Source organism: Zingiber officinale, chromosome 7B, assembly GCF_018446385.1.
Source record: "Zingiber officinale cultivar Zhangliang chromosome 7B, Zo_v1.1, whole genome shotgun sequence".
NCBI lineage: Eukaryota > Viridiplantae > Streptophyta > Magnoliopsida > Zingiberales > Zingiberaceae > Zingiber > Zingiber officinale.
This window is the reverse complement of record NC_055999.1, coordinates 106503230-106522434: the sequence shown is the minus strand read 5'-3', so window position 1 is coordinate 106522434 and position 19205 is coordinate 106503230. Positions and strand designations below refer to the sequence as shown.

Here is a 19205-nt window from a genome sequence, read left to right as displayed (position 1 = left end):
ATTCATTGTTTATGTATTTAAAATAGTTTTAGTGACATTGCCAATGTTATGAGAACCTATTGGGTTATACACAAAGAACAAGTTGATTTGGAGATGAGTTCATATGATGAATCATTGGATTAAGTCTAATTAAAATTAGACTAATTGAGTTAAACTTAATTAAATCTAACTATTGGATTGAGTCCAGTTTGAATTGGACTTATTGAGTCAATTCGGATTTATGATGATTAATGAGTTAGATACATTGAGTGACTTGAAGAATTTGAATTCATCAAAGAAGAGGAGTGTTCAATTTAGAATTGATCATGTATTGGATAAAGAGCAAAAGATCAATTTTGAATTGATCATGCATTGGATGAAAACAAATATTAATACCAATTAAGGCAATTGACATTAAGACAATTTCATGAATGAGTATAAAAGGGGTTTTGATTCATTTCATGAAGTGTAATGTGTTCATGCTCTTCTTCTTCTTCTTCCACTCTTGGCCGAAATCTTCCTGGTGGTTGCTAGCACAACCTTTGGTTGATTTCTTCTCCACTTCATGAGTTCATGAGACAAACGGAAGACTTGTTCATGTGAATACTGAAAGAGGTATGGACATGCGATCATGTTGAAATCCTAGCTGTCGGGAGTGTTTATGTACCAAAGTTATAACTCCCTTCATGAAACTTAGTATTTAATTTTCCTTCACATGGATCTTTTGAAAAGGAACTAATTTTTTCGTTGCGCTTTCTACGTGTTTAGTGCTCTACTTCCCACAGACCAAACCACCGAGTCAAGTAGGTTTGATTAGATGCTTATGGGAGGCGTTGAATATTGGTGTCGTTGAGTCGATCCTTGTCGATTCAACCCATCTTTATGGCCATGGCGCTCGGATGAACTTTGAGTGTATTGGACTCAAGGGTCGGCCGATAGAGCTAGTTTATCTAAACTCATCGTTGGGGGGAAGTGTCCACTCAAAGCCTCCTAGGGGAGCCAACCAGAGATATCCGATTCGATCAAGCCTATGAGGACCACATCAGGTTGCTCAAGTTGATCGCCCTGTGACTCCAACCACCACGTCCTCAGGAAATCTGACCATCATATTCTTCGAGACCTTGACCACAACATCTTTCGAGACTTTGATACCTACGTCAGGGGGTTGGGGGTTCCATACCATTCGCCGTATCACCTATGATGTGTTATATAGGAATTATAAACAAAGTTCATTTAGCCTTCTAACTATAGGATATCTCAAGTAAAACAAAATGGATGAAGTGAAATAGAGTTTCTCCCGACCTGATTTTGCCAACTCAGCGGTGAGGTGGTCCTCCGCATATACTTTAAACTTTTTATGCCACGTCACCTGCCAACACGATCATCCACATCGACGATTAAAGCTTAAGCAGGCTAACGCTATACCAGTCGCTAAATAATCCATACTGTGGCCCCAAATCTTAGTCTGATACCATCCATATGCTCGGCCAGTTAGTCTTTAGGACGGTATGGTATTGTGTAACGGAATCGAGTCCTTGTTATCCCGATACAATGTTGTGGCCGTCGGAAGAAACAGCGACGTCACGCTCCAGGAAACTTTTACCGTCACACGTTCTGCTACGTAGCCATCTGTCGACCACTTCTCTCTCCTCGCTCTATCTCCCCTCCCCCGCTGCTTCACTCCTCCAATCTTCCATCGCCGCCGGCGGATATCCACCGAAACCCTAGCAAACGACACATCGATCGATCTGACGATCTCCAAGCCCTAACCATGTCCTCCGTTTTCTTCTCATCTCTTCTTCAGACGGAAATCCTCTTCCCCCGGCCCGCTGCCGCCGGCTGCCTCAGGCACCACCGCCCATCGCATCGCCTCCGCTTCCGGAGGACTCGTCTTCACCTCGTTCCGAGTTCGGCTTATAAAGATAGAGTTTCGGTCACTGACGTCTCTGGTGAGTTGGATCGGTACGTGGGAAATGGGAACGGCCGCGGCGGTGGACTAGAGTGCGCGGAGGTCACGAATGGGAGCGTTGAGGTGATGTTGAATGTGAATGATGCGAAGAATGGGAATTTGGTGAGGTACAGTGGTGGTAACGGAGCGGTGGCGGTGGAAGTGGACGAGGGTTCTGCGGAGACGGAGAGGAAAAAGAGAGTCGAGGAGATAGGGAAGGAGGATGCTTGGTTCAAGAAGGGAGGGGAGAAGCCCCAGGTACGAATCACTTTGCTCTTCTAGATCAAGTCTCACCTTCCCGGTTCTTTGGTTGTTCTATAGAAACATTGCCTTTCAGCTCTATTTGTGTTTGAGTTTCATCCGTACCCACTACTTAAGTTCTTCCCTTAGCATTTCTGCAAATGTTCATTACCATTTCTCCAATTCTATACTTGTGTTTCCTTTCAGTCTGCAATATGTTATCATTGGGTTGCCAATGGCCCATTTGCAGGATGTCTTATAGAGAAAGTCTAATTACTACTCTATGAAAAATACACTAAACATGCTAACTCATTTGCCAAATATCTAGCAATGTATCAAATTTAGATCAGGGAAGTAATTTTGATGATCAATTGTTGTTAGTTAGCGAACTTCTTTTTACAAAAAATTTGCCTACAACTGAATTAATAAAAGTGAATATAGGATGACTTATCATAGAAATTCTTATAAAGAAATTGCTAGAGTTGAAATGATCATGACCTAGTGGCACTATAAATTAGGTTAACAAGCTGATGGTAATTGTTTTGTGTGTATATTCTTATCTCCATTGGAATAGTCACAAATCTCATGCATTGGCAGGGACCTTATAAAGTCTTAAATCAAGCTTGTAGCTTCTCGTATTTGGTACTATTTGGTTTTTAACTTCCAAGAAAAAAATGTGCTTAACTATATTCTACATTATCAATCTTTTAGTTTTCATTGTTTTAAAATTCTTGCTGCTCTGTTGATGAGTTTCTCATTCTTGTAGGTCTCTGTCACTCCTGGAGGCCGTTGGAACAGATTTAAAACTTATTCTACAGTACAAAGAACTTTGGAGATATGGAGTTTTGTTTTTGCATTTATCTTTAAATATTGGCTTAACAACCAGAAATTCTCTTATCGAGGTGTGCTTCTTCAGAACTTTTATAGAAAATTATTTAAAAGATGATTACCAGCTTCACTGAGCCATGGTAGTCCCAATTCCAAATATTTGAGGCTGATTTCATTTATCTTATTACTCTACTGATGCAACTTGCATGTAATATTTTGATCCCTAGTAGAATTGATACCTCTTATTCTATGATTATCTTATAAATTATGGCTTGAAGTTTTTGCTAAAAGTGGTACTACCTAGGGTGATATGGTCCTGTCTCACTTAATGCTTTTGTGTGCTTGGTTCTTTTTAAACCATGTTGACGTATTTGAAGTTTGGAGTGTTAGACTTTATTTTAGTTATATGTGGAACTGCTTAAAATTCAAGTCATGCACAAGACAGATAGATATGTGGGCTTGGTTTTTCCAAACAAGGTTGATGTGTATGCAGGTTGGAGTTTTAGGCTGTATTCCAGTTTTACTAAGTTTAAACTATTAAGAACTGCTTGTATGTGATCCATATGTGCAATATATATATATATATTTATTTAATCATGTTTATGAATCTTCTGGAATGGACTTTTGATATACAACATCAGTTTTCCTGATTAACTAAAGGCCTGTTAAGATAATATGCAAGTGGCTCTTCCATGTAGTTACGAAAAATAGGCAGAAAAACATGGAACATTATCCTAAAATTGTGAGAGCATATGATTTCAACAGCGTTTAGGACTTTAGGTTGTTTAGTTTGGCCATCAATTTTTGTGTTAAAATAGTTGTTGACGATATGCAGGGGGAATGACAGAGGCAAAAAAAGCTCTAAGGCAAAAAGCCCTTGCTAAGTGGCTGAAGGAAGGTCTTTTGAGATTAGGTCCCACATTCATCAAAATAGGGCAGCAATTTTCTACACGGGTAGATATTCTTCCACAAGAGTATGTTGATCAATTGTCTGAACTTCAGGTAATATTTCTGATTTTCTGTTCAATGAAATTTTTAATGCACGTTTTCTTTTGACATACCTAAAGCTTGTCTCTAATACAACAATCTAAGCAGGATGAATTGTGAATTTCTTAGCATAGAATTTTCCCCCCTCTATTTTTCTTACAATATTATGCAATATCTCAGTTGTCTAGAACAGCAACTGCTAGCCTTCTTACTTTTCATAGATTTGCTTTTGTTTTGTGGCCATTGTGTATCTTTTTGATACACCAGCCTAACACTTTTTAAAAGATGAACCTAGTTAAGGATTTCAGAAAAAATATCTAAACTGCTTTCTTTGTGACTTCAACTGAGGAATTTGGATATTTTTATTATTTAAACAGATACTAAACTATGTTAAAGTTAAAGAAATCTCAATTCTTAATACCATGTACGCATTTTAACAGGACCAAGTTCCTCCATTCCCTACAGACATTGCTGTCTCAATTATTGAAGAGGAACTTGGAGCTCCTCTGGATGATGTATTTGACCAATTTGAGTATGAGCCAATAGCCGCTGCAAGTCTTGGTATCAGTTTCCATTTAATATATATATATATATGCTATATGCTTATAGATAGTTTGAAAAAATATGGTCTGACTATTCTTCCATTTGCATTGGTAGGTCAAGTGCACCGAGCAAAATTGAAGGGCCAAGAAGTTGCGATTAAAGTACAAAGGCCAGGTCTCAAGGATCTATTTGATATTGATCTGAAGAATCTGAGGGTTAGTAATTTCTAAGTTTTCAAATTTGAAAGTGCTTTTTCCTACTTATGAACAATTTTTAAGTAACTATTTAGTTAATTTAGTTAGAAATGTGCTTTCAACCTCTTCCATGGTAGGATCCCTGAATTTTAAGTGGCCAGAAGTAGGTGGAGCTGCAAACAACTTTGCTTCTGATTCATAACTGTATGAATTATATTTTTTTCCCTTCGATGTGTAAAATATCCTAGATCCAAGCTACACATGTCAATATATTCACTACATTTCTGTATATTTTTCTAAGTGGCTTCTAATTGGTCTGGCTTCAGAACTACACAGATAAAAAATAGAATGTAGTTGCAATTTACAACAGTGCATCTGGTAGACCTACATTTATCATGGCGTACTGCTTTTCTTGGTTCTTTTAAGGCCATGTTCTGTTTGTGCATCCATGTGTGTGAACATACACACCTGTCACACCCCTTAGATCCAATGATCTCATGTTCCTACTTAGATAGTTCGATCCCTTGTTATTAACCATACTCTCTTAGCCTCATTTTGTTGACTTAGTTTATGGGGTTCTTATCAAAATCAAAAGTTTCAATGAGGCTCTGGCCTTGTTATCAATAACCTTCTTTTTTGTCCTCTCAAAGTGGTTCTTTGTTCAAGTTGGACAGCATGAATTTCAATTTAGAATCTTGATTCTGACATCCAATAGTGAAATGGGTTTTCTTGTATTTGTATATGCTCTTACATCTATCGATTATGCTATTCCATAAATTGCAAGTTTGCTAGTGGTGATTTAGCAAATATGATTTCATATTTCTTGTCCCCGCAAAGGTTTTTGTTGTTTTCTCTCCAATACCTCCTTGTTACATACAACTCTAGGTATCTGTTAGGCTTTTCTTCTAACATTGATTGTCAGTTATGGATGTCCCCTGTTTTTTCATGTTAACATGCAAATTCAATTGTTAGGTCATAGCTGAATATCTTCAGAAGTTGGACCCAGCATCAGATGGTGCCAAGAGAGACTGGGTTGCTATCTATGATGAATGTGCCAGTGTCCTTTACCAGGTTACTCTTGTGTTATTTTCTTTTAATGGTTGACCAATGCTAAATTTCTTTACCTGAACTTTCTCACTTTCAATTTTAGGATGTGTGAGCAGAATCTTTTAAATCAATATAAAATGTACTCTCTTCTACTCTGAACAGAAATGTAGTGTTCCATGGAGAGGTAGAATGCTGGAGTAGTTTCTATTTTGATTTAGCTTAAAGCCCTACAAATCATCACTCAACTAACATCATGTGATCACCATAAGATCTTTGAGGACACTATTAAATTTATCGGAAGCACACACGGAATTATACAAAAATGGTTAAAGTATTGGAGAGAACCTTAAAATTATAATTTATTATCAAACATAAGGTATAAATGTGAAATTTATATTATTGTCAGTTATTATAAGTGAAATTATACTAAAATGCTCTCATACTTTTAAACTGTTACCTTTTCAACATATTCTCCAAAAAATTCAGTTTGCCTACTATGTCTTGACTTCACCACCACTTGGCTTCTATGTGGGTTTGATAGTTGGTCAAATGGAGCCTAACATGGGAGAAAAACTGAAAAGATTTTAGAAATTTTGGGAGGAAAAAGTGATAATTCTGAATTTTCAGAGGCCATTTTACACACACACAAAAGTAATAAACTGTGGTATGAACTGCACTTAGCATTATTTTAGCTCTATTGCAGTTCTTTTCCTTCAATGTGCTTTGCTATGATCATTTTGTTCATATTTGTCACCTATTCCTTGCTGATATTTGGCTGTCAGTTAGCTTCCATTTTGTTTTGTTGTGAAGTGTGCATAGGTACACTTCAGTTTAAAGTGTGGTTGGCCTAAAGTTAGGGTTCGCCTGACATGACTCCATTCTGTGCAAGACCGATTAGATAATGATTTCTATCTACTATACGTTAACAAAGAACAAGAGCAGTCTCTTTCCTATAAATGGTCAGGCTATGTAAAGTGAAAGATCTATTTATACTTGTCATTCCATGTACAAATGACCAGGCTCATTCCAGTCCTTGGTTTGTGGTAGCCTTGTGTGCACTGAGATCACCATTATTTATTTTTGGAAGGATATGCTTGACACAAACTTATACCATTTGGTTCAACTGGATAAGAACCACAGGATCTAAGATGAACCAGCATGATATTAGTGTATCCTGCACTAACTCTCAACCAACCTTTGGCCCATATTCTTTTCAGCTAATACAAATAAAAAATTGCAAAAAGAAAGAAACTGGCACTTGGGTTTGGATGCATCTGATGAGTAGTTGATATGCAAATCATGATGAATCGTTTATAAAATAAGAGTTACTCTTTACTTTTAATTGTAATTGTGCATCTTGTGCTATATCATACTTTCTATAAAACTAGCAACTAGCTCATTAATATAGCCTTGTGTTTTTTGTAGGAAATAGATTACACTAAAGAAGCAGAGAATGCTGAACAGTTCTCTGAAAACTTCAAGGATATGGATTATATTAAAGTTCCCAAAATATACTGGGAGTACACCACGCCACAGGTTATTAGATACACTTGTTTGTTGTTGCCATTGGAAATGTCAGAAATATTTATACTTGGTTTTTGTCAATCAAATTACATAAAATTTGTTGCAGGTACTCACAATGGAATTTGTTCCTGGAATAAAGATAAATAGAATAAAGCAATTAGATCAGTTGGGTGTTGACCGGAAAAGGTATTGCAATTTGAAGTCTTGTTTCTAAAAAGAGGCATAGAACACCTACCCTTGTATTTTTGAGATGATTTTCAATTGCTTAAAATTGGTCACTTTTACAGGTTGGGCCGATATGCTGTTGAGTCTTATCTTGAACAGATTTTGTCCCATGGTTTTTTTCATGCTGATCCGGTAGGCTTTGCTGAAATCACCATTTTCCACATAAATTGTTTGTTACTTCAGATTATGGATAATATGTTTAGATGTCATCTACCAGGCAGGACACCAGTTTGATGTTTGAAACAGGTCAATACCTCTTCGTTGCAGTTAACAGGGTTCAAACAAAATTCTACACTATAAACAATTTTTTTTCTTCTTTATTCACTGCCTTATTCTCCCCTTTTTCTGAGCCAGCTGGTACTACTCAGTCCTTCGACACTACCTCAGTGTAACTAAATCAAGTCAACCTGACTTAGTCCAGATAGAGTAATTACATCAAGTCCTTTGTTTAATATCACATATTAGTGATTGACTAGTGAATTAGTTAGAAGTGTATGCAGTATGGTATGTTTAAGGGAAGGATGGGCAGATTAACCTAGGTGATTCTTTCTAGTAGAGCAGTTAATCCTAAATGTCTCCAATATCTCAGTGTTGCACTAATCTCGTATATCTCGTTATTGCACTAATCTGAGAAAGCCTTATGCAGGAAATCATGATAAATGGAATTGTTAGAAATATGAGATATTTGTCTTTTAGTACACCTGCTGTATTTTTTACTCTTGAAAATGAGAGTCCAGTTGACATGAGCAGGGGATAACCAAAGAGTCTAACGGCGACTAGAATCTGTTGAACTTTTGTATTATTTTAACAAATTTCCATTATGGTTGGCCTATGCAATTTTTTTTTTTTTTCAAATTACAGCATCCTGGGAATATCGCTGTGGATGATGTGAATGGTGGGAGGCTCATATTTTATGACTTCGGAATGATGGGAAGGTTGTGCCTAAGTCCTGTTTCCTTGTTTAAAACGCCACATGACTTTTTTTTTTTTGCATCTAATTAATAATATTCTTAATCTGAAAATATTGCAGCATTAGTCCTAATATTAGGGAAGGGCTACTTGAAACATTCTATGGAGTTTATGAGAAAGATCCAGACCGGGTTAGTATATTTATGAACTTCTATCTTATTTATGCATCTACTGCTAATCTATTTCTGAATCTTAAAACCCAAAAGTAATTTGTATTTATGCTTAAAATGACTTTGGCTTCTTCTAACTGAAGATCTCTTGAAGAAGAGCATTGCAAGTTTTCTTATGGATAATGTATCAATATTTATCCAGTTGGATTTGCTTCTATATTGAGTATTTTCACAACATTTCTTGAACTTAGAAGTGATGCTAAAGAGAAAGAAGAATTTTCCTTAGGATACAAGTTTCTTATAAATATATTGTACAAGTACATATGTATGATATCAATTCTCAGCTTGAATTCCAATGATTTTGAGAAATAAATCCTTGTTTGTGACATGGAAAATTTCTGTTTGCAGATCATTATTCGATGTTGTTTTGTTTTTCTTTTTTCCTTTCTTGGAACATATTGAAAAAAATGATTTCCATCTCTGCATAATGACTTCCTTTGTTTTTCATTTTGTAAGAAGTGGAAGTACCAGAGTGAATTAGCTTGTGTTATATGATAGTGTGAATTTTTAGTCCCATCTCCTCTCTTTCCAGTATTTATTGTCCAATTAAATAGTAGCTTTATCCTGACTATACAAACGTGGTGCAAGCAGGTGCTTCAAGCAATGATTCAAATGGGTGTTCTTGTTCCCACAGGTGACATGACAGCTGTCAGGAGAACAGCTCAGTTCTTTCTTAATAGGTAAGTCAAGAGAAAATATCATGCAAGTTAAACTTTCTAACCTAATGTAGCTCATCCTTTTTATATTTTCGGTGCTGTAGTTTTGAGGAGCGCCTTGCAGCACAAAGGAAAGAGCGGGAGATGGCCATCACTGAACTTGGGTTCAAAAAACAATTGACCAAAGAAGAAAGATTTGAGAAGAAGAAACAGAGGCTAGCAGCAATAGGTGACCCAATAGATCTTTCAATTTATGTAACATTAATGTTGGTTTTTTCTATTTTAATCTATATTCCATAAAATGTGAATCTTCATTTATGATTGACTTCTTAGAATTAATTTTAATTGAAGGTGTAAAGGATGGGTGGAGATCAAAGAAAATCTAGTCAACTTAATTAAAGATTTGAGAGATTTGAATATTACTAGTAATAGCGATATAGCCTTTTCGAGAATTCTATGGAGGGATAGCATCCATGTAACCAATAGTAGGGAGTACATTGTTCGATAATGAAAATTTGTTTGGGTTCTTACATACTTCCTTGTGCACAAACATTTTTAAGCATTAATTTACTTTAAATTATCAGGTGAGGATCTTTTAGCGATTGCTGCTGATCAACCTTTCCGTTTTCCAGCCACTTTCACTTTCGTTGTTAGAGCATTTTCAGGTGTTGTATTCATGGAATATGATTTTATATGGTGTTGCTTGCATGCGAAACTTTCATTTAACTGTGACTCATTTCTGCAGTACTTGATGGGATAGGAAAGGGCCTTGACCCCAGATTTGACATTACTGAGATTGCCAAACCGTGAGTGTGATTGTAGTGTTTTTTTCCCCAGACATCTTCGTCTTCCTTACTAGATGTGGTCCATTGAGTTTGGCATCATCTTGATCTGATTTTTCCATTTTTATTATTAGATATGCCATGGAATTACTTAGGTTCCAAGACGTTGGCTTTGAAGTAATTCTCAAGGCAAGTGTTTCCAGTGTATATGTACAATTCTATGTTGTATATTGGTTCTTCAGAAACATTGGAATGCACTTCACAGTTGAGCAAATTCCTTTTTTTATTTTATTTTATTTTATTTATTTTTATAGGACATCAAGAAAAGATGGGACAGACAATCAAAAGCATTCTACAACTTGTTTAGACAAGCTGATAGAGTAGAGAAATTGGCTCAAATAGTTCAAAGATTGGTAACAATAATGTTCAACCGTACAATGTTCTCTCTCTTGTTGCTTTAGGTTAATTCTCTATCTAAAAGTTTTATGTCATTCCAACATCTAACAGGAGCAAGGCGACCTCAAGCTTCGTGTGAGAACTCTTGAATCTGAGAGAGCATTTCAGAGAGTTGCTGTTGTGCAGAAAACTATTGGAAATGTAAGTTTTCTTGTTCAATTCAATTTCCTAAATTGGATCTGGTTTTGTGTAGTTGTCAGAATAATGCTATATACAAGGTTAAATAGTATGTTCATGGGACTAATGAGAGATTATGGTTCCTCTTAATTTTATTTTGATTAGTATTGTTCCATTTCCACTCTTTTCTGTTTTGTTGCGCTCCGGTTTTCAAAATAGCTGAATCCCATTGTACTATTGACAGGGTATCGCCATGGGAAGTCTAGTAAACCTTGCAACAATTTTGCATTTCAATTCCGTCCGGGTAACCACCTCAATCGATCATTTTTTTCTCCTAGAAAACAACCAGTCAGCTCTACAAGTTTTGCTTTGTTGTTTCTTTCATCCATCATTCTAAAGAGAGATGTTCTGAGTACAGGTGCCGGCTATGATAGCATACATGCTGTTCGCCTTCTTTGGATTGCAAGTCCTTTTAGGCATCTTCAAAATAAAAAAATTGGACCAACAAGAGCGATTGATAACCGGCACTGCTTGACATATGAGTTCGACCCACTGCAACAACTTCCCTCGCATTCTTGTAAGTCCTATTTTTTCCTCTCTCTTCATTTTTCATTCCCTTATCTGTTTTCGTTCTAAATGCCCCACTCTAACTGTGGATATAAACATAGATAGCGTAGTTTTAGTTCATATAGAGCTGCTGAGCATGCTTACCTGCCATGAGATGATGTAGGCTTCTTTGTGTCAAATAAACAAAATAGTATTCAATCATTAATGATTACTTGATCAGTAGAAAATTGTTTGTTCGATACATGTTATGCATCTAACTAAACGTATCTATTGGTTTGATATCATTAAACTCTCTGAGAGGATGAATCCTCCGGTCAACATATGCATTGTGCATGAAAACTTGGGAGTTATGTACAATGTTAGAAGTACTCAACACTCGAAACATTTGTAATAGTCAGGAAGAACATCCCCATTTGTTAGGCCATGAAACTTGATCATGTTTAGTAGGATGGAATAGAATGAGATTGATTCAATTTCCTTCTTCTATTTACAATATCTAAATGGACAGAAGGAAACAGCTAGAGAAAATTTCCTTAGTTTTGATTTTCTTATAGGAAAGGAAAGGAGAGTTTTCTCTATTTTTTTTTGGAAGGAAAAAAGAGAAATTTAAGGCAGCATTTGGTTTGGTTATTATTATTTTTTTAATTTTTTTTTTTAGAAAAGGGAAAATATTGTTTGATTGATAATTTTCATATTTATTTTTTTTATAAAAAGAGATATGGGAAAATAAAGAATATCTAAAAGTCATGTTCTAAGAAAAGAAAAAATATATGTTTTTCAAAACATTAAAATAACACCAAACACACTCTCTCTTAGTTTTAAATAACAAATGTAAAAACAATAAAAAAAAACATAAATAAAAAATAGATTATATATATATATATATAAGGAGAAATAGCAGATTGTTTAAGGTAATTTAAAATTAATTCTAAATGATCGAGGATTTGGTAATGTAAGATAAAAACTATTAGATTCGACTGGATGAGCACCAGGTTGGGTGCTAAGTACAGTGTTATAACATAAAAATTATCTAAATTACCTCATTATTTTATTGTTTGTTTATAATATTTAAATTATATTATGGTACTTTAAAATTTAGATTTCAGTTAATATTAAATAGGAAGTTACGCTTCTTACATAAAAACTAATCTGGTTTGAACTCTTAAATCTAGATCATTTATTATTTGTTTAACTAGGTGGTCTGAAGTAACTCTTATTGATTCAGATTTAATTTAGATTTGTTGATTTTTATCTGGGTAAGTTAGTTTATTTTTTTATTCTTCTATTTGATTTAGGGTTTCACTATCTCCCCCTATCAGAGATAGAGCTGACAAAATCAATTGATTCAAATTAGGTTTGACTTTGGTATATATATCTATAAAAGGAGAAGTGACAGTTTCTGGCGGATTGTTTAAGGTAATTTAAAATTAATTCTAAATGATCGAGGATTAGATAATGTAAGATAAAAACTATTAGGTTCGGCTGGATGAACACCAGATCGGGTGCTAAGTTCAGCGTTGTAACATTAAATTATCTAAATTACCTACATTATTTTATTATTTATTTATAATATTTAAATTATATTATGGTACTTTAAAATTTAGATTTCAGTTAATATTAAATAGGAAGTTACGCTTCTTACGTGCACTTACTTCAAACGAAGTCAAAGATTGTTCTTGATTTTTAATTTTTTATCGCCAACTTAAACAGGTCACACATAGACAAAGTTACTTGAATATTTTACAAACAAAAATCAGATTTATTTTAGCTCCTAATTTAAGTTGGTCGAGTTGGGTTGTCTTATACTTTAATTTGGCATAGCTTTTAATTTTAATCGCATATATTATTTACAAAACAGCTTATAATCGCACAAAATAATCCACAAGTTGATTTAATGTGCTGGCAAGATTTATGAGACACCATAAATTAAGATACTTAAAAATTTATTTTTTCTCTATAAGATTTAATGTGCTGGCAAGATTTGCACAAAATAATCTGTTTCTCTCACTCAGGCATCAGATTATTGTTCAAAAAGAGGGTCCTAATGTACCCTACATGTCAGTAAAATATAAATACAGAAATTTGTGCCACAGAATTAATACTTTCATATTTCTTTCTTCTTGCTGCTGATACAATCATATTGAATGTTGATATGCCAGAAGGATACATTGATATATGAAGGTGGTAGTTGGAGGACTTCTGCATGGATTACCCCCTCGTGGCCATTGTTTGAGAAAGGTTGCTCACGTCCAACAGAGTTTCCAACGTTTCATGAGAAAGAGACACAACCCTAACCACCATTGAAGCCCCTCTACTGAAAATCTCATTCCATTTGTATTTTGAATCACTTACAGTGTCTTGATAGTTATATACTTAGCTCATGAAGGATGAAGCGGGCATTGATCGATCAAGTCGAATAATGCCTCGTCTAGACCAAATCCAAGCATTCTTGCCATGTCTTGCGTCTTCAATCGGGGTTTCGGTAACTCTTGCTGTTTTAGCCAGGGATACACATGGAAAGCCTTGTTTAGAACAAACAGCTCAAGAGCCTCAGGGTTGAAGACGATGCCCAATCTAGTACTTATCTGCTCAAACAAGTGATATTTTTCTTTCTTTTAGATTCAAAAGCAAGAATGACTTGAAATATGCCCATAGTACCTGATGAGGAACTAGCATTGCTGCGTATCGCGCAAGCTCCCCAGCTCGCCAATCAAGAACCACAGGGAACCATGGATAAGATGCATCGAGCCTCACAAACCAAAGCCTTATATCGGGGAACTCTGATAACTCCCGTGGATCATGAGGGTCTTCCCTTTCATAATTGATTGTGAAACCAACAGTTTGGTCCAAAAGCTTTCTTGATTCAACTGGATATTTAGTGGAGGCATTGAATCAGCTTAAATCTATGATATGATAACGTTGTTAGTGAGATGAACTATCATACCATTTGTAGGAGAGCTTGATCCTGCAATTGCTTCAACAGGCGATAGGTCCAAGCGACGTATGAGGTCATTGTTGATAACTATGTCAAAGCGTCCTTTAGTTGGTGGTAAAGGAGGTGCGACTTGCTGGTCTGGCAATAAAACCATGGGATTAAAACAACTACTACATGAAAACAATCGCTTTCTTTACATGGAACAAACACTTAAATCTAAAGCTATTAAACATCTCCAGAGTTTGGCAAATCACTCAGTGCCTTTTAAATTATTCTGGTGCTGAAGTATCCAAGTTGGAGGAGTTGAATTGAAAACTACTACATCCTAAAAGTCATGAAAAGCAAAGCACAGTGCCACCATCTTATTGTGCCAATTTTTAGTGGATGCTTATCCTTAACAAAGTAGAGATGCTCTTATCACAAAGCCGAAACTACTAACTTAAGAGTCACTGGTAGAATAGAACTTTGGGAGATGAAATTAAGTAGAACCAATATGTCACTAAGCAACACCAAATTGGGTTTCATTAATTCTGTCTTTTTGTACCTTTGAAGTAACCTTGTAGCATAATCAACCTTTAAAATTTCTTCACAAACATGAATTGTAAGCACAAGGACTTAGATATATGAATGCAGTAGTACCATATCACTCTGCCTTGTTCCTTCACTCCAAGTAAATCCTAGAAGATTTTCTAAGACGCAGGGCAGGGGAGGAAGGGGCACCTATCTCCGACTCATTGTTGAGGAATGAGAACCTCTCGGCTTCACATGGATTTGGGAAAGGGAATAACTCTCCATCTCATTCACCGCAACCGGCTAGTTCCCCCTCGTGCAGTGTTAGGAAGGGTAACTAACCTATCTGCCTCGTCCCCTTCTTTTGATAGGTGAGAATGAACACTCCATGAGTCCTCTGCACCACATGGCACACTGAGAGCACAAAGAGGAAACTGAAATTAAAGGAGTTTTTGTTGATTGGCTTTTCACTGAAGATGATGTTGCATCTTAGTTCTTGAGCCAAAGCAGAGGCATTCTAAACACTATGCAAATTGAAACCCTAAAACCATAACCCTTTGCCTTCTCCAACACCATCTTTATCATAAAGTATCAAAATTCGTTCATCTTTTTTAACAAGAAAAGGCATCCCCTGCTTACAAATTAGCTGTTCCATTCATATGCCAACCCAAACGAAGAGTAATGGCCAGATACTTGATGCTTCAGCTAATTTTCGTTTCCTATCACTCATTACAAAGCCCTTTGTCCTATTTTCTCCTCTCCGGCTAAAGAAGCTAATGTTCAAGCAAGTGATATGCAACAGCATCTAACAGTCCCACTAAGCTCAAAGCACATTCATATCCATATGGATCTAAATTTCCGATTTTTCAACCATCGGAAGTGGTATCATGAAATCTAACCTACTTTGAGAATTGGGGCGCAATTTATTTGTTTGTTGTCAGTGCAGTGCTAAGATAATCGCATCACGCAAAGCCACAAATTAATCGGACGTATAAGGATAAGAATGATTGATTGAGGCTGAACCTTGGTCCTCGCCGGTGAGGGTGAGGTCGAAGTTGCCGGAAGGGTTGAAGGCGACGGAGAGCGAGACGTCGAGCTTGGATCGGGCGACGGGCGGCGGTTTGTGAGAAAAGGGCGCGAAGAGTTGTGACTGAAGCAGAGAGGGCTTGGAAGGGAGAATGAGATGAGGATGGTGGTGGTGATGGATGGAGATGGAGGTAGAGGCGAGCGCCATTGGAGCTGGAGCCTGTAGAGTGGAGAGGCCGATCAGTTCGTGGCCTCTCTCCTCGTGTGGATGGATAGGGAGAGTGAAATAGAAAGGGATTTGGGCCTTTTGACACGGCCCGTACGAATTAGAAAAAAAATAAATTGTTTTAGAAATTAGATATGCTTTTTTCAGACTCAAGAAAATAAGATATACACTTCTAAACTTCAGGAATAATTGTACAGAGCTGGATAATATATTCGTTTTTGTTAACTAATTCCACTTTTACCGTCTGTGTCCTTAGACATCAATCTCTCTTACAGTCCATGTAGGGGTAATCGAATAGAGTCGAGTCAAATTTGTTGATGTTATAATTGAACTGAGCTCGAGCTTTATTTAATGAATATATTCATGGCTCAGGAGCTTATTCGAACTTTTATCGAGCCTAAACGAGTTTAATAAATATAAATTATAAATTTAAATATTTATTAAAAATTAAACTATATATTTTTAAAAAATTATAATATTCTTGTTAAATTTTATAATTTTATTCTAATAAATAAATTTAATATATTTGTCTATGTTTTTCATAATTGTAAAATCTATAAATTCAATATCAAAACTATTATTTTTTTATTTAAAAATTTATTCATGACCTTAACGAACATGTTCATGAGCTAACGAGTCAAATATTGTGAAGCTTAAGGTTGGTTTATTTATCTTAACGAGCCTAATTAAACGAGCTCAAACGAGCTTTTATCGAATCGAGCTTCGAATAACTCACGAGCGGCTTGGCTCATTTACACCCCTAAGTCCATGTCATATTTCACTCAGACGGATAAACTATTCAATTAATTCTCCTGATTATATTTATATTTTTAATTTAATATATTAAATATAATATTTTTTAAAATATAAATTAGATTGTTTTAAATACATTCGTGTTCAAAAAATTATTATTTTTAATATATTGAGTCAAATTGATGTTTTAGAACATATATATAATTAAAAAAAATTAGACAAATATATAAAAATTAATTTTATGTCAATCCGAGATTATTTGGTCCATCAGTCAGTTTTGACAAATCTACTAATAAATCAAACATCCTCGGATTGATATTAAACTAGTTTCTATATGTTATTCTAGTTTTTCTGATTATATTTATACTCTCAAGCGTTAATTTGATTCAATATATTGAGAATGATGATTTTTTTAATACAATTTAAAATTTTCAAATACATTTATGTTTAAAAAATTAATGGATATTGAGTTGATAACATGGATATAATCAAGAGAACTAGACGAACATATAAAAATTAATTTTATGTAAATCCGAGAGTGTTTGATCTATCAATCAATTTTACCTAAAATCAGCTTTGATATAATAACATTGTTGATATAAAAGTAAATTAGTAGAATAATAAAAAAATCAATCAACTGTTTTACGCAAAATTTTAAAAATTCATGAGAAATCAATTCGACTTGTAAAAAAAATCAGTCAATTGATTTCCAAATAAAAATCGAGTCGACTAATTTTTAATATCAGTTGACTGATTAGGGATAAAATGAGAAATGAATATATTATTTGATCATTTTGAAATTACCTTATGCTATTTGATAATTTTAAAATTTATTTATACAATTAGATAAAAAGTTGTTAAAAAAAATATCTATTAATTCACCAAAATTTAAACCTACTAATCTATTATCGCCCATTGATATTCCACTCGAAGTGATTCCATTTTATTCTAGTCCATTGAACATTTACGGATAAATGTTTGATGTTCAAAAGTCGACTAAATGCTAGTTTAATTGATTGATAGTTATTAAATTTGATAATAATATTTAATGATCTTATAACGGATTTTAAATAAAAAAAATTATTGAGAAACTCAGAAACATTAATTTGAGATTTGTAGAGCTATTAAATATTTCTGGAAACCTACTATTTAGTTAAACTTAATTACAAAATTAAAATTATTTATTTAACTACTAATTACCTTAAATACTTAAATTTATATTATTTAACAAATTATCTACCGCACTAAGAAAGTAATTTAATGCTTCGATATTGAAGTCACTAGATTAATAAATTAGCTCCCTCAAGAATTTAATTAATTTATTTAAATAATTACTAATTGATTAATTGTTTCAAATAGCCAGATATATGTTAGGACCAAAAGTAGCTAGAGGGGGGGGGGGGGGGGGGGGGAATAGCTCGTTGCTCCCTCGTTGCTCGGCGTTGCTTGTTTCTTCAAGGATATGCAGCGGAAAATAACAGAAACAATCACACAACGCTAACAAGGTTGGTTTACTTGGTATCCACCTCACAAGAGGTGACTAATCCAAGGATCCACACCACGCACGCACCCTCCACTATGAAAACACTCCTTTTCGGTAACTACCGAGGGCGGAGAAGCCCTACAAGACTCTCAGTACAAGAAGAAAGGAAAGGGAAACAAAACACAAGCGCAAAGCTTACAATGAGTACAGAAAATCCTAACCCTAGCTTCTCTTCTTGCCTTTGATCCGCCTCTTGACTTGGAAAGTTTCCAAGATCCTTCAAGAACTGGCGATCTGATCTTTGAGAGCGCTGTGGAGAAGTTGGCGAGAGATCTGGAGTGAATCGGTGAAGAGATGTCGCAGCCATCGCACGCCTGCAGCTTAAATCGACGCCAACGGTCGGAACCCGATCGATTCAAATGTTCCCAATCGATCGGGGAGGCTTTGGATCGATCCACAGATCGATCCAGAGCGCCTCTGTGCTCTAGGAAAAATGCCTGGATCGATCCACGGATCGATCCAGCGCTTATCGCGCGAAGCAGCCGCGTCCCAATCGATCCACTGATCGATTGGGACATCTGGATCGATCCACGGATCGATCCAGAGGCTCTCTGTTCGCTAGGAAAGGCTTGGATCGATCCACTGATCGATCCAGCTCCTGGATCGATCCACTGATCGATCCAGCTCCTGGATCGATCCACTGATCGATCCAGTACTTGGATTTTGCCCAAAACCAAGTCCCAAGCCTACCAAACCAACACCCGGTCAACCTTGACCCGTTGGTACATCATGCCTAGCATCTGGTCACTCCTTTGACCTGCTAGGACTTCCCACCAAGTTTGACCCACTTGGACTTTTCTAGTCGTGCCAAGTATCCGGTCACTCCCTTGACCTACTTGGACTTCCACCAGATGTCTGGTCAACCTTGACCCATCTGGATTTCCTCATGCCAAGTATCCAGTCAATCCTTTGACCTACTTGGACTTCCCAACACCAGATGTCCGATCATCCTTGATCCATCTGAATTTTCCTTGCTGGCT

General features: G+C 35.8%; 2 protein-coding genes across 4 annotated transcripts; one reads left to right on the top strand and one right to left on the bottom strand.

Moving 5' to 3' along the window:
- The first annotated feature begins 1574 nt into the window (after positions 1–1574).
- LOC122006749 (protein ACTIVITY OF BC1 COMPLEX KINASE 8, chloroplastic) lies at positions 1575–13670 on the top strand. Of its 3 annotated transcripts, none has more exons than XM_042562357.1 (21): positions 1575–2185; positions 2934–3069; positions 3831–3997; positions 4423–4543; positions 4640–4740; positions 5692–5790; positions 7192–7302; positions 7397–7476; positions 7578–7647; positions 8377–8450; positions 8546–8615; positions 9246–9334; positions 9415–9539; positions 9895–9975; positions 10056–10116; positions 10227–10281; positions 10407–10505; positions 10600–10689; positions 10910–10969; positions 11084–11242; positions 13392–13670. In XM_042562357.1, exons 1-20 carry the CDS (start codon positions 1751–1753, stop codon positions 11198–11200), a joined length of 2241 nt encoding a protein of 746 aa, XP_042418291.1. In that variant the 5' UTR covers positions 1575–1750; the 3' UTR covers positions 11201–11242; positions 13392–13670. The 3 variants fall into 3 exon arrangements, with proteins under 3 accessions (XP_042418291.1, XP_042418292.1, XP_042418293.1); XM_042562358.1 differs by lacking the exon at positions 13392–13670 and adding an exon at positions 12528–12545; XM_042562359.1 differs by lacking the exons at positions 1575–2185; positions 2934–3069 and adding an exon at positions 3099–3135.
- On the bottom strand, positions 13253–15973 carry LOC122006750 (protein CHLORORESPIRATORY REDUCTION 6, chloroplastic-like). The gene is made up of 4 exons (XM_042562360.1): positions 15701–15973; positions 14177–14305; positions 13891–14099; positions 13253–13817 (listed from the first exon to the last, which is right to left on the bottom strand). The coding sequence occupies exons 1-4, from the start codon at positions 15909–15911 to the stop codon at positions 13611–13613; spliced, it is 756 nt and encodes a 251-aa protein (XP_042418294.1). The 5' UTR covers positions 15912–15973; the 3' UTR covers positions 13253–13610.
- Positions 15974–19205: the final 3232 nt, after the last annotated feature.

Coding starts and splice junctions, on each gene's coding strand:
- LOC122006749 (XM_042562357.1), top strand. CDS start 1,751: ATGTCCTCCGTTTTCTTCTCATCTCTTCTTCAGACGGAAATCCTCTTC. Junction 9,540..9,894: donor ACAGAGGCTAGCAGCAATAG/GTGACCCAATAG, acceptor TTAAATTATCAG/GTGAGGATCTTTTAGCGATT. Junction 10,506..10,599: donor CTCAAATAGTTCAAAGATTG/GTAACAATAATG, acceptor AACATCTAACAG/GAGCAAGGCGACCTCAAGCT.
- LOC122006750 (XM_042562360.1), bottom strand. CDS start 15,911: ATGGCGCTCGCCTCTACCTCCATCTCCATCCATCACCACCACCATCCT. Junction 14,306..15,700: donor CCTCACCGGCGAGGACCAAG/GTTCAGCCTCAA, acceptor TTTTATTGCCAG/ACCAGCAAGTCGCACCTCCT. Junction 14,100..14,176: donor ATCAAGCTCTCCTACAAATG/GTATGATAGTTC, acceptor CTAAATATCCAG/TTGAATCAAGAAAGCTTTTG.